The 14,254-nt window shown below is 62.2% G+C and overlaps 1 protein-coding gene across 2 annotated transcripts in view; it reads left to right on the top strand.

Moving 5' to 3' along the window:
- Positions 1-13,378, top strand: part of PHF21B (PHD finger protein 21B) — a 37,195-nt gene extending 23,817 nt beyond the window's left edge. The window contains exons 5-12 of one of the 2 annotated variants that reach the window (XM_036420259.2): positions 4,997-5,048; positions 5,574-5,650; positions 7,075-7,129; positions 7,975-7,997; positions 9,567-9,725; positions 10,157-10,232; positions 10,475-10,578; positions 12,270-13,378. In XM_036420259.2, the coding sequence (XP_036276152.1) occupies positions 4,997-5,048; positions 5,574-5,650; positions 7,075-7,129; positions 7,975-7,997; positions 9,567-9,725; positions 10,157-10,232; positions 10,475-10,578; positions 12,270-12,467 (744 nt within the window). In that variant the 3' untranslated portion in view covers positions 12,468-13,378. The remainder of the gene's footprint in view (positions 1-4,996; positions 5,049-5,573; positions 5,651-7,074; positions 7,130-7,974; positions 7,998-9,566; positions 9,726-10,156; positions 10,233-10,474; positions 10,579-12,269) is intronic. The other variant, XM_045575093.1, reaches the window with a different exon arrangement.
- Positions 13,379-14,254: the final 876 nt, after the last annotated feature.

The following is a 14,254-nucleotide window of genomic DNA, read 5'->3' on the forward strand; positions in this document are numbered from 1 at the left end:
ACTCTGCTCTCTGCCTGTGACCAATCACGGCTCTTTCTCTGCCTGTGACCAATCACCACTCTCCTCTCTGCTGTGACCAATCACCGCTCTCCTCTCTGCTGTGACCAATCACCGCTCTCCTCTCTGCTGTGACCAATCACCGCTCTTCTCTCTGCTATGACCAATCACGACTCTGCTCTCTGCTGTGACCAATCATGACTCTGCTCTCTGCCTGTGACCAATCACGGCTCTTTCTCTGCTGTGACCAATCACCACTCTCCTCTCTGCTGTGACCAATCACCGCTCTCCTCTCTGCTGTGACCAATCACCGCTCTCCTCTCTGCTGTGACCAATCACCACTCTCCTCTCTCTGTGACCAATCACTGCTCTTCTCTCTGCCCATGACCAATCACGGCTCTTCTCTCTGCTGTGACCAATCACTTCTCTCTGCTGTGACCAATCACAGCTCTTTGCCTGTGACCAATCACGGCTCTTCTCTGGTGTGGCCAATCACAACTCTTCTCTCTGCCCGTGACCAATCACGAGTGCCTGAAGGCGGGCAGAACATACTTTTACCTGAGAAGTCAACCGCTGCCCACGGCTGGCGGCGGAGGCGCAGGTGTCTCCGGAAGGTGCCCATAGAACTTTCCAGAACTGTACACAGCACCCCCTTGCCAACCCCTGTGAGAAGCAGGAAGGAGGACGGACTCTCCCTACCCCTCCTAATGCACCACCTGCACCCATGGAAGTGGAGGAGGCAGCGGGTCTGGGTCCCAGCAGTGAGGGCCCTGGTGCTGCCTGGGCTGCCTGGCCCCCTCTGTCCCTGCAAACTCCCCTTTTCTCACGTTTACTGCAGACGTTGTCTCCTCCGGGCAGCCCTCCCTGACCACCCAGCCCTCTGGGCTTGCTCTTTAGGATCGTTTTTGTTAATGTCTTTATTACAAGAAGGAACCTTTGTGCATTCAGTTATTCGTGAGGATGACGCATGCCAGGCTCTGTGCCGAGGGTGGGGCCCAGGCAAGGACGGGCGTAGTCCTGGCCCCAGGGCCACTCGCCCTGTGGCAGGCAGGCACGGGACTTGGGTGAACATGCCAGGCGTCGCAGAGAGGGGCACAGTCAGACTCAGAGGTGCAGGGCGAGGGCCGTGCTTCCACCTGGGAGGACCTGAGGGCTTGCCCACGAGGGGAGTGGCCAGCAGGGCCCGGAGGAACAGGCAGGGTCTCAGCAGAGGGGCAGGCGGCAAGAGGGATGCGGGTCAGGCAGAGGGTGCTGCCCGGGCGACCGCATGGAGGTGGGAGGGCCCAGCATGCCCGGAGAGTCGGCGGTCTGTGCCGCCTGCTCAGACGGCCCGCAGCTGGCTCCGTGGAGCCCCGGCAGCACCTCATTCCTGGGCACCAGGGAGCCTGGCGTAGCTCTGAGCAGGAGAGGGATGTGAGGGCTGGCCTGTGGGATTCGTCCAGGCTGACTGGGAGCCAAGGCTCCTCAGGGCCCCAGGCCCAATTTTATCTCAGGAGAGACAGGCGTTTGAGGTCCATGGCAACGGGGGGAGCACTTGGAGCACCTGCTGTATGCACCGGGAGCACTCGGAGCACCTGCTGTATGCACTGGGAGCACTCGGAGCACCTGCTGTATGCACTGGGAGCACTCGGAGCACCTGCTGTATGCACCGGGAGCACTCGGAGCACCTGCTGTATGCACCGGGAGCACTCGGAGCACCTGCTGTATGCACCGGGAGCACTCGGAGCACCTGCTGTATGCACCGGGAGCGCTGATCTGGCTCGGAGCCCAGGCTCACACGAGCAGCCTCTGCCCCCAGGGGTCTTGCCCCACTCTTAACCTTCCGAGGGCTTTCTGGCGGGTTCTTTGTTCTCTCCAAGTTATCTTAGTCTATTATTGCTCATTTATACAATTAGTGTAATTACATCTAACTATAATTATCATAAATACATGTAACGGCTTAAATAGAACTTGCAATTACAGCGGTCTCGGCATAAAAGTCTTTGTCAAGGTTCCTTTTAAAGGAAGGCTCGGAGCAGCAGGGCGCCTTCCAACCTGTGCTAGCGCGGTCCGGGCAGAGTGCCCGAGGACCCCCCCACCCCTTGTCCTGGCCTCGGGCGTCACCTGACTGAGCTGGCCACCCTCGGACCACCGTGTGCCCCGCACAGCCAGCCGGAGCGGGGCCAGCCCCATGAGGCCTGAGCGCACCGTAGCCCGGCCGCCTCGGGGTCACACCTGTGCGCTCAGATGCTGCCGCCTCCACACCATCCCCGCTTCCGAGGCCCCATTCTGCCCGGCTCTCCCCGGCTCTGGTCCCCCTGCCCCTGGATGGGTCCCCCCGTCCGTTCACTCTGCCACGAGAAGGACCTTTCGGAAATAAGGAGGTCACCACCTCTTGGAATTCATCAGCGTGCATCCCATCAGGATCACTCTCGGGTGTCCCCATCCGCAGACCCAGAGCAGCAACAGATAAAACCTGGGTGGGGATGAAGGCGTGGCTGTGTCCAGACTCCAGCTCAGAGGGGACCAGGAGGGATAGGGGTCCCAGGGGCACCGCACCTCAGCCTGGCCTTGTACCGGCTGGCGGGAGCTGCTGGACCGGTTCCCCCTGCAGCCGCTCTGGGGCCCCTCGTCGTCGGCGTTGGTCTTGCATTAACCCGGGGCGCCTCTGACGGGACTGGGATGCGGGCACCCACCGTTCTTGGTGTGGTGATGCTTTAGTGATTTCTAAGTATAACCCCCAAAAGCTTATGAAATCCTGTAGCTCACACATTGAATGACCCCCTGGGTACGGGGGAACGGTCAGTCCCCGTGGAGACACAGCCCAGGGCAGGCACTGACCTTAGTGGGCGGGAAGGGCCTGATGCAGCGATGTCAGAGGGTGAGGGCCAGGCTGGCTGCTGACCGGTCCACGCAGCCCTGAACTTCAGAAAATGGATGAAAAACTGCCACAGACCCTAAGAGAATTCCGTGTGGTGGCGGGTGTAATATTAGCGTACAAAACTTTACAGACCATTCACCATAGCAACAAGCAGAGTAAATGCCTCGGAATAATAGCAATAAAGTATTCAACACCCACTTGAAAGTTTGAAGCCCCTGAAGGTGAAAAGAAGAGAGGCACACCATGGTTTGATAGGAAATGTTGGTGTTATAGAGTTAATTTATAGCTTTTTAAAAATATATATATATTATTGATTTTTTTCAGAGAGGAAGGGAGAGAGATAGAGAGCTAGAAACGTCAATGAGAGAGAAACATCGATCAGTTGCCTCTTGCACACCCCCTACCGGGGATGTGCCCCCAACCAATGTACATGCCCTGGACTGGAATCAAATCCGGGACCTTTCAGTCCGCAGGCTGACGCTCTATCCACTGAGCCAAACCGGTTTCGGCTAATTTATAGCTTTGACATCATCCCAGTAAATATGCCCATGGATCCCCTTACTCTCAGATAAATTCCAGGTGGCTCCGAAATCTATTTCTTTTCTTCTTAAAAAAATATATTTTATTGATTTATTACAGAGAGGAAGGGAGAGGGATAGAGGGTTAGAAACCAATCAGCGAAACCAGTTTGGCTCAGTGGATAGAGCGTCGGTCTGCGGACTGAAGGGTCCCAGGTTCGATTCCGATCAAGGGCATGTACGTTGGTTGCGGGCACATCCCCAATGGGGGGTGTGTAGGAGGCGGCTTGTCGACATTTCTCTCTCATCGACGTTTCTGGTTCTCTGTCTCTGTCCCTTTCTCTCTGTAAAAAATCAATAAAATATATTTAAAAACAAAAGACAAAAACAAACAATCAGCTGCCTCCTGCACCCCCCCCCCCCACTGGGGATGTGCCCACAACCAAGGTACATGCCTTTGACCGGAATCGAACCTGGGACCTTTCAGTCCGCAGGCTGACACTCCATCCACTGAGCCAAACCAGTTTCAGCTGGATCCGAAATCTAAATGTAAAATGTGAACCGTAGGGACTGAAATAAGGCACAGCTGACTTGCTGTATAACCTAAGCCTCTAGCCAAAATTCAAAAACAAACACTGCAGAGGGAAATATCTATAAATCCCACCACATACACATTGTTAAAGGTCCGCATGTGCCCCAGAACTCCCGGAGCGAGGGCAGTGCACGCTGACTCCTCCCTAGCTGGCTGGCTCAGTGGATGGCGTCGGCCTGCAGATGGAAGGGTCTGGGTTCCATTCCTGTTAAGGGCACATTCCTCGGTTGCAGGTTCGAGCCCAGCCTCATTGGGACGGTCAGGTGCATGCCCAAGGCAGCCAGTCGAGGTATCTCTCACATCAATATTTCTGTCTTCCCTCCTCCTTTCCACTCTCTAAAAATCAATGGGAAAGCATCCTCAGGTGAGGATTAGCCAAAAATAAAAAATAAAAAAGGGGGGGAGATGGGGTGAAGGGAAGGTCCCGGTGGGAACCCTGCCAGGCCCTCTTCAGCCGGGTGGCCAGTCAGAATCCCTGACAGGATGTAACGAAAAGGCATTTCCCCCCCTAGTGGGCTTAATGGATAGAGCGTCGGCCTGCGGACTTAAGGGTCCCAGGTTCGATTCCAGCCAAGGGCACGGGCCCAGGTTGCGGCCTCAATCCCCAGTAGGGGGCGTGCAGGAGGCAGCCGATCAATAATTCTCATCATTGATGTTTCTCTTTCCCTCTACTTTCATCTCTGAAATCAATAAAGAAATATATATTAAAAAAATAAAAGAAAAGGCATTTCCTCTCTGTGTTCTCTCCCCCCGCCCGCTGTGAAGTCCCTGCCCCTCACACCGTCAGGGGCATAAGAACGAGGGGTGCTGAGACACGCCGGGTCCGAGGCGCTAGGATGGCGTGAGGACAGGTGTGACGTGGGTCTCGGGTGTGGCCCCGGCCAGAGAAAGCCCGTTAGCTTAAAGTGAAGGAGACAGGAAGGGGCCAGCGCACGGGTCTCAGCATTGCCTGGTGAGTGAGTGATGAATGAATGAGTGGATGGATGGACCATGAAGCCGAGGTTACACCTCTCTGCTTCCTTCCCTCAGAAAATCGCCTTCATGGTGGCGCTAGGCCTGGTTACCGCGGAGCACCTGGAAGGTGAGGTCCCCCTTGTGCACAGGGGCGGGGGGGGGGGGCAGCGGGTGGTCGGCAGGAATCGGACCGGAGCAGTGGGTTCTGGGTCCCCTGGCCAGAGAGCAGCGCCCGAGGGTGAACAGCGCCTGGAGGCCCGCCCACTGCCAGCCTGGCCTCCTGAAGGCTCCGGGCCGGGCCTCGTGGGGCGGCCCCTGAGCTGCAGGCCTGGCCCGGAGCCCTTCGCCTCACGGGCGGCTCAGCCGGGCCGGCGTCTGCCCAAAGGCACCTGCTGCCCGAGGTCCGAGGGCCCCAGCTGGATGGCACCGGGGCCCCGGACCTGCCACCCTGCCTGCGTCCTTCCCGCCGGAGCCATGGTGTGTCCTTCCCGGGGGCGGGGGTGGGGAGCGGTGCCTGGAGGCCCCAGCCTGTGCAGACAGGGGCGTGGGATGGGGGGGGGGGGGGTGATGGCCAGGGCTTTGGGGAAGCCGCGGGTTCCCTGGCAAGACGGAGGGTGACCGGGAGGGAGGGTGACCGGCGTCTGCCCCGCAGAAATCCAGAGCAAGCGGCAGGAGCGGAAGCGGAGAAGCACGGCCAACCCCGCCTACAGCAGCCTCCTGGAGCCGGAGGTGAGCGCCTTCCCGGCTGCCGCCCCCCCCCCGCCCCGGGGAGAGGCGGTCACTGTGCTTTCCCCCGAGCTCAGGGGCCGCTGAGGGGCGGAGGCGGAGACGGAGGGGTCGGCTGAGCTCACGGGGTGCAGGTCGCAGGCACAGCGGCGTCCCGAGGCTCCCCTGGCACAGGCAGTGGGCACCGCGCTGGCCCTGCCCCGGGAGCCGTGTCTCTGAGACCCCGGAGCCCACGGCTGGGGCCGCCCCCAAGAGAGGCAGTCCTGAGGCCCACAGGCTCTGTGGGGCCTGGAGGGGACAGGCTGCTGCTCCCCCTCTTCCCCTCCTGCCCCCCTCCCTCAACCCGGGAGCACATCAGGAACCCACGCACCGGTGCCCTGAGCCTGGGCACAGAGTAGGTCAGGGGACATAGTAGGTCAGGACACACAGTAGGTCAGGGCACAGAGTAGGTCAGGGCACACGGTAGGTCAGGGCACACGGTAGGTCATGGCACACAGTAGGTCAGGGCACATGGTAGGTCAGGGCACATAGTAGGTCAGGGCACACAGTAGGTTAGGGCACAGAGTTGGTCAGGGCACATGGTAGGTCAGGGCACAAAGTAGGTCAGGGCACACAGTAGGTCAGGGCAGCCCTTCATGGGCTTCTCCCGAGGTTGGACCACCTCTGAGAGATGGTTTAAGCCAAACACAGACTCTAGAACAATCTTTCTGAACAGTCACAGCCAGAGCAGTGGGTTCCGGACTGGAGCCACATCGTGGGACCCCGTGGCGGGGGTCAAGGGTTGGGGTGGGGGAGGAGGGAGCTCCACCCGAGGCGGAGGCAGCGGGGCCGCCGGGTGCAGAGGGCCCTCCTTGTCTGGCCCCCGGGCTCCCGGGGCACGTGCGGAAAGTGGGGTTGGGAGCTCATCCGTACACCCCGTTTCCCCACCGAACCCCAGAACCGCCAAGAGAGAGGACACAGACAGGCGATGGGGCACCACAGTCCTCTGTTACCGATCTGCCCCCGGGTGGGTCCTATGGCCTTCCCACTGGGAGGACACAGGGCCCCGCCCCCCTGCCCGCCCCGCGTCCCGGGCCTGTCCCCGTGTCTGCCTCTCAGGATCCCGCGGGGCCAGGAGCCCGGCGGGGACACAGCCTGAGCGGGCGCCCGGGGTCGGTTTGTGGCCTGTCCCGTGTCTGTCTCCGGGCCTGTCCCGTGTCTGTCTCGGGGCCTGTCCCGTGTCTGTCTCCGGGCCTGTCCCCATGTCTGTCTCCGGGCCTGTCCCGTGTCTGTCTCCGGGCCTGTCCCCGTGTCTGTCTCGGGGCCTGTCCCCGTGTCTGTCTCCGGGCCTGTCCCGGGTCTGCCTCCCGGGATCCCTCGGGGCCGGGAGCCCGGCGGGGACACAGCCTGAGCGGGCGCCCGCTGTCGGTTTGTTTCTGTCCCCGCAGAGGAAGCGGCTGGCGTCCAGCTACCTGCACGGCCCCCTGCTCCTCACGGCACGAGGTGAGCAGCCGGCCCGGGTGCCCACGGCCACTGCGGTGGCACCGCCCTCCACAGAACCGACCGGGTCAGGGTGAGGACCCTGTGCCAGGAGGGCCCCCCCAGCACCTGCATCTGCAGCCAGGGCCTCCCTGCTGGTGTCACCGTAGCCAGCGAGGTCACTGGGAGGTGTGCTGGGCATCACTCACTGCAGTGAGGGGTTATGGGTAACAGGAGCTCAGAGTGAGCCCCGTGTTCTCACTGGAGGCATGAGCCCTCCCTCCGCCCCACGTTCCCAACTGCCCTGCTCCTCAGCCACGTGGGCCACCGCGAGCCTGGTCCATGGCGGGTTCTTCCCGTGACCAGGGCAGAAACCCTTACTCCCATCATGCCCTGGGCGAGAACCAGCTGTCACTGGGCTGTGATACTCCCATCATGCCCTGGTGAAAACCAGCTGTCACTGGGCTGTGATTCTCCCATCATGCCCTGGATGAGAACCAGCTGTCACTGGGCTGTGATACTCCCATAATGCCCTGGTGAGAACCAGCTGTCACTGGGCTGTGATACTCCCATCATGCCCTGGGCGAGAACCAGCTGTCACTGGGGCTGTGATTCTCCCATCATGCCCTGGGTGAGAACCAGCTGTCACTGGGTTGTGATACTCCCATCATGCCCTGGGTGAGAACCAGGTGTCACTGGGTTGTGATACTCCCATCATGCCCTGGGTGAAAACCTGGCCACACTGGGGCTGTGATTCTCCCATCATGCCCTGAGTGAGAACCTGGCCACACGGCCTGACGGACTCCAGTCCTGATTGGTGCTCCCCAGATGCCCACTAACATGTTCTCTGCCCTTCCTCCCTGTGCTAGCCTCTGAGGACCCCTGCTGGAAGGTATGTGCTCCGAAGGTATGTGGGGGGCATGCTTCCCCCAGTCCAGGTAGGATCTTCCTGGCGGGGGTGAGGGCCCAGGGTCCTGCCCGGGGGCGGAGCCGAGAGCCTTTGGGCTCTGCCCTGGGTGCCCAGGGCTTTGCCCTGTCCACCTCCCAGCCGGCCGGCAGTCGGCAGCCCGTGGGGCAGGGGGAGCCCTCTGGCCCTCTGCCCGGTGCTGAGGAGGTGGGGACCCGGACCCATGCGGGCTGGCTGCCAGCTGGGCTCTTCCTGTCTCTGCCAGGCCTCACTGTGTGACCACTGCCCGCTCCCGAGGGGTGAGACTGGCAGGATCTCACCCACATACCCACATTCCTGTGATCCTGGGAGGCCCCAGTCCCCCGTGCACAAGCACGTCCCTGCCTCCCAGGACGGGCTGGCTGTGACCGCACTGAAGGCCTGGCTCAGAGTTCATTCGTGTTTCTCTGTCTACATTTACGGTTTAATTCTGAGTCTTCCTGTCCCTCGTGCCAGTGATGACCGGCTGCTGGAAGCAGTAGGTGACGGGTGTAAACTCCGCTCAGGCTGCGCTGTTTGCCTGGTGAGCCTGCACGGTCGTGACCGGGGCCAGAGGGCCTGGCGCCTGTGTCCGCAGCCGCCCCGGGCCTGGCCCAGGCCGAGCCCCACCCCGAAGAGCCCACAGAGCTGGAGGGGCCTTGGCTGCGGGGTAGGAGGCCCAGATGCTGGTCCTGGCTCCACCCGCAGCTCCTGGGTGACCTCGGGCAAGCTGCTCACCCTCTCGGGGTCCTGGAACTGAAAGTAGAGGTGCGGGCAGGGTCCGAGGCCTCCTTCAGAGTCAGCGGGGGACCCCGTGTCCTGGCGGCCCGGCCGGCCCTCTGAGAGCCTCTGGCCCCTCCCAGGTCTGAAGGGGGCAGGAGCTCACGTGGGGAGAGCAGATGTGACTCGGGGGAGGGTTTCTCTGGGCGGAGGGAGGTCACGCAGGTTGTGCAGGTCACGGTGTGGTTATGATAACTCGTCACTCTCAGAGCCGCCTGGGCTGGAGAGGTAGTGAGCTCCCTGGCTGGAGGGGTAAGTAAGGCTGACGATGGCTGAGCCCCTTTCTGAGGCGGGTGCTTGCCGCCCCTGGGGCTCTGTGTGCCTGACTGCGGAGTCCTCCCACCGGCCACGGGCGGACGTGGAGATGGAGGTGCGCAGGAGCCACTGGCTGTGAGACACCGGTTAGATCTGGTGCCGTGAGGACTGCGAGGATGTGACCTGCTCACACACAGGACCCATCGCGGGAGCTTTGGCCCGTCCCCGCCCTGGACAGGCACCCGACAGTCCTCAGCCTCAGGAGCCCCGCCCCGCCCCCGCCCCCACACTGGGGGTCCCGGCTCAGGTGGAGGAATCGGGGCCCTGGGCCACTCCATGCCCAGCGAGCACTCGTGACCCTACTAAGTGCCAGGAACCCCCGCTACCCCTGCTGGTCCCGTCCGGCCTCCCCCTCCTCCCGGAGCTGCTGGCGTGGCTGGGTCAGGAGCGGGCAGGGCGGCAGAGTGTGGGGGCCGCACTCACCTGCGCCCCTTCTTCCAGAGTGAGGTCGCCCATGATGAGCGCTGTGCGGCCTGCCAGGGGGGCGCCAACCTGCAGCCCTGCGGCACCTGCCCCCGCGCCTACCACCTCCGCTGCCTGGACCCGCCCCGCCCCGCGGCGCCCGAGGGCGTGTGGCTGTGCCCCAAGTGCCAGCACAAGGTGAGGGGCCGGTGCCACCCGGGGGTGAGCCTGTCCCCAGCACCGCGTCTCAGGCTGTGCAGACCTGTGCCTCCGGGTGGTCCCTGAGGTGCCGACAGGGAGGGCAGGGCACGGGGTGGGGAGCTGGGGGAGGCTGGTTGTGGGACAGGCCCCTGCCCTGTGCCTGCCGGGGGTCACAGCTTCACACTCCAGCATGATGGGGGGCCTCCCTGGCCCCGGGTTCGTCCCCGCTGCTCTCGGGCCCCAGGACGTGGGCACAGGACAAGTGCTCCTGTATTGTTCTCTCGTTGGGGAAGATTCAGCCTGCTTGTGCCAGGCTCCGTGTGAGGCCCTGGGTGCCCGCCCCTGGTCCCGCTGAAGGACCTGCAGCTCAGAGTGCTGTGCCTCCCCAGGCTCACCTCCTTGGGGCGTGGCGGGTCTCTGCCCTGCAGGCCCTCAGGACTGACGGGAGTGTGCCCTGGACCGGGATGCTGGCCATCGTGCGCTCCTACCTCACCCACAAGACAGGTGGAACCGGGCGGGCACCTGCTCCCTCCTCCGCCCCCGCCAGGCCCCTGGGGCTGCTCCGGCCCGGACTCTGGGAGAGGGCCCGGGGATGGGCCTGGGGCAGGGCAGGATCGTGGGAGGAGGGTATTCCAGTCCCCACGTGTCCAGCCAGGGCCACGGCGCCTGTGGGAGGGTGTGGCTGTAGGCGCCCACCTCGGCTTCCCAGGCTGACCTGCCCTCTGGGGCGGCCCGCCCTCTCGCAGTCAAAGAAGAGGAGAGGCAGAAGCTGCTGCGGAGAGGCAGCGAGCTGCAGAGCGGGCGCCAGCGGCTGGAGGAGCGGGACCGGCGCCTGGCCTCTGCCGTGAAGGTGCGGGGGCTCGGGGCGCGGGGAGGGGCCGCCCCAGAACCACGGGGTGTGGATCCGAAGCCCCAGGAGAGAGGCCGCCAGTACCTCGCTGCCAGTCAGGGGCCTCACCCGACAGACGGTCATCGGCAGCTCCCTGCGAGTCTGCTCCTTCTCAGCCCGGGACCGGCGCCTGGCCGTCCCTGAGCCAGCGCCCTGTTGTGCAAAGCGGACATGGTTCCTCCCTGGAGGGCGGTGACAGGACAACGTGACAGATGTGATGGTGGCGGTGGTGCTGGTGCTGGTGGTGGTGATGGTGGGGATGGTGGGGATGGTGGTAATAGAGATGGTGGTGGTGATGGTGGTGATGATGATGATGATAGTAATGGTGATGACTGGTGATGGTGGTGGTAGAGATGATGGTAATGATGGTGATGGTGGTGATAGTGGTGATAGAGATGGTGATGGTGGTGATGGTGGTGGTGGTGGTGGTGATGATGGTGATGTCGGTGGTGATGATGGTGATGGTGGTGATGGTGGTGACAGTGGTGATAGAGATGGTGATGGTGGTGATGATGGTGGTGATGGTGGTGATGATGGTGATGGTGGTGATGGTGGTGATGGTGGTGATGTCGGTGGTGATGATGGTGATGTCGGTGGTGATGATGGTGATGGTGGTGATGGTGGTGACAGTGGTGATAGAGATGGTGATGGTGGTGATGGTGGTGATGTTGGTGGTGATGATGGTGATGGTGGTGATGATGGTGCTGGTGGTGATGATGGTGCTGGTGGTGATGATGGTGCTGGTGGTGACAGTGGTGATAGAGATGGTGATGGTGGTGATGGTGGTGATGATGGTGATGTCGGTGGTGATGGTGGTGATGGTGATAGAGATGGTGATGATGATGGTGGTGATGGTGGTGGTGATGGTGGTGATGGTGGTGATGGTGGTAGTGATGATGGTGACAGTGGTGATAGAGATGGTGATGGTGGTGATGGTGGTGGTGATGGTGGTGATGGTGGTGATGATGGTGATGATGGTGATGTTGGTGGTGATGGTGGTGATGGTGGTGATGGTGGTGATGGTGGTGGTGATGATGGTGATGGTGGTGATGGTGGTGATGGTGGTGATGATGGTGCTGGTGGTGACAATGATGGTAAAAGCAGTGCCATGCCCTCGTAAGCTCTTTCAGTGAAGTATGAAGATACTCTGATTATTCCTATCTTAGCTTTTCGGGCACAGTCTCAGGGACTTTAAGCTATTGGCCTAAGCAGCAGATAGCCTGAGTGGAGGTCTCAGTCCTGTGCTCGTTGCTATGATACACATTCAGGCTAGAAAAGGCCGGATACAGCCTGCGGGACACGGCGCAGGGAGCTGGCTGGCGCCTGAAGGTTGTGCGCCGCACGGCTGGCTCTGAGCTCCTCCAGCGAGGAGAGACGGCGCCGGGGGCTCGGTCGCGTGGCAGTGTGAGCAGGAGGTTCCCACGTCCCCAAAAACACACACTCTGTAACCCCGAGTCTAAAACAAACTTCTGTGGGTCTGGCTGCTTTTTGGTTCCGCTTTCGCTGCTGCCTGCTTTCTGTGAGGCTCTCTGCCTGGTATCTCTCAGGCTCTGCGGTGGAGGGAGAGGCTGTGGGAGGGGGGGTGAGGGGTGCTGCCCAGGCTGCCTGCACAGTTGAATTCTGAGACCTCCTCTCTGCCCCCTCCCCCACAGAAATGCCTGGAGCTGAAGGTGAGCCTGCTGGCCCGGCAGAGCGGCGCCCAGTCGGCCCTGGACCGCCTGCGGGCCCTCCTGAGACTGATACAGGGCGAGCAGGTGCGCCAGGTCCCCCCGCGGCTGGCGGGGCCCTGGACCAAGCCCTCGGCCCCAGCCAGGCACGCCGCCCTCCAGCACCCCCAGGGACACAACTGACCCGAGGGCCCGTCTTCACACCCACGGAGAGTCACTGGGACCCGCCCACACTCCCAGGGTTCTGTCAGCCTTAACCACTGAACAATGTGAATTTCACAAACAGAGCCAGACAGGACAGGACAGGAGGGAAGGCAGTGGAGTGAGAGAGACTCCTCCTCCAGCCGGGGGTGGGGTTGGGGGTGCAGGTGGAGTCCCCCCATGTTCAGATTCAGGCAGGCGCGCCATCGGCCTGCTGTGGTGGGACTGCCCAAGCCTCGGGCTTCCCGCACGGCTGTCCCCACACCTCCCTCCCTCGTGCAGAAGTGTGAGGGGCCAGGGCGCTCCCGGCTGAGGGCCAGCGTGCCCCATCCCAGGACCAGTGCCCGGTGGGGCGGAGCCGGACGCAGCCAGCTGAGTAGTGGTAGTGGGACAGGAAAGGGTAGAGAATCTAGTAGGACTCTAGGCCCCTCCCTTATGGGGCCACGCCCAGGGCGGGGTGCTCCGTGCCTTGCAGACACCCAGGCCCATTGGTCAGTATTAGCAGCTGTTTGACTTGAAACTGCGCTCCGGGGGGGGGGGGGGGGGGGGGGGGGGCTGCTGTGTCCCCCGTCAGCGCCCCTGCCCCAGGCCGGGCACCACACCCCTCGCCTGTGCCTCCCTCCCCCGGCTGCTTTGGCCCATTGGCTGTGGGAGCGTTTTTCTCACGGAGTTTCCACAGCCATGCGGGGGGCATGGCGCGTGTTCCATTTGGGTGGGATCATTCCCCGTCTGGGAAGCCCTTATTTCCTCCTTCCGAAGAGCCAGGAGAGCATTCCACCCTGGCTTTGGCCAGGAGGGACACTAAGCCAAAAATCACTGCGTGTTTATTGGGAGATATTTAATGTGAAAGGGCGCTCAGAGCCGCTGCCGCTGGACCAGAGACACCGGGGGCGGGCGGGCGGGCATGTGGCCTCGGGAGGGGGTGTCCCGGGGCGCAGGGGGTGTGCTGGCCTCTCAGGGCTCCTGCGTCCCCATGGTCTGTGCCCCTCACCACCTCCACCAGCCCCTCCAGCCCCCAGGGACCTCGCCCAGCAGACAGACAAGCACGGGAGCCGCAGCTCCCACCCCCAGCACGTCACACGGTGCCAAACTCACTGAACACACGCGTGTGTGCACGCACACGGCCCCAGACCCACAGGCACACGCAGACCCAGGAGCAGGGAGGCCTGTCCGCGCTGCAGGCCACGGCCCCCGCTGCCACGGCCACGACCCCGGAGACACTGTGCTGTACGATACAGATCTATTTTCATATACTCGACACTGGGTGCAACCAGATTCTATATTCTTTTACTGACGGACAAAGCAGACTGAGACGCATGTCTTCCCCGCCGGCCACTGCCGACGCCCACGATGCATCTTCCTTGGCCCCCACGTGGAGTCTTCAGGCTCTCTCTGGGCTCCTTTCCTTCGCGGGTGTCCTGGGCTCAACTCTGACAAACGTGATGGCGGACGGGAAAGGCCGGGCCCGGGAGGGGCAGCTGCTGGCGCGTCTGGAGACGTGGTGTTTGGACTGAGGAGCCCGCCCAGTGGGTAGTGAGGGTAGAGACCAGTGTTCGCCGTACCTTGGCCCGCGTAGTTCGTCTGTTGAACGCATTAAACTCAGTTGATGATCGCGGAGCCCTGTGGTTTATTTGCAGCCTCAGCAAAGGCCCTGGGAGCACGTGGGGCGGGACTGGGCATTGGGAGGGGAAGCCCAGGGAGGTGGGAGGGCAGCTCACGGGCGCCCTCTGCAGGCCAACCGCCTCCCCAGGAGGTGACAGGTGCACCTA

This window comes from Pipistrellus kuhlii, unplaced genomic scaffold, assembly GCF_014108245.1.
Source record: "Pipistrellus kuhlii isolate mPipKuh1 unplaced genomic scaffold, mPipKuh1.p scaffold_m20_p_64, whole genome shotgun sequence".
In the NCBI taxonomy this organism is placed as follows: Eukaryota; Metazoa; Chordata; class Mammalia; order Chiroptera; family Vespertilionidae; genus Pipistrellus; species Pipistrellus kuhlii.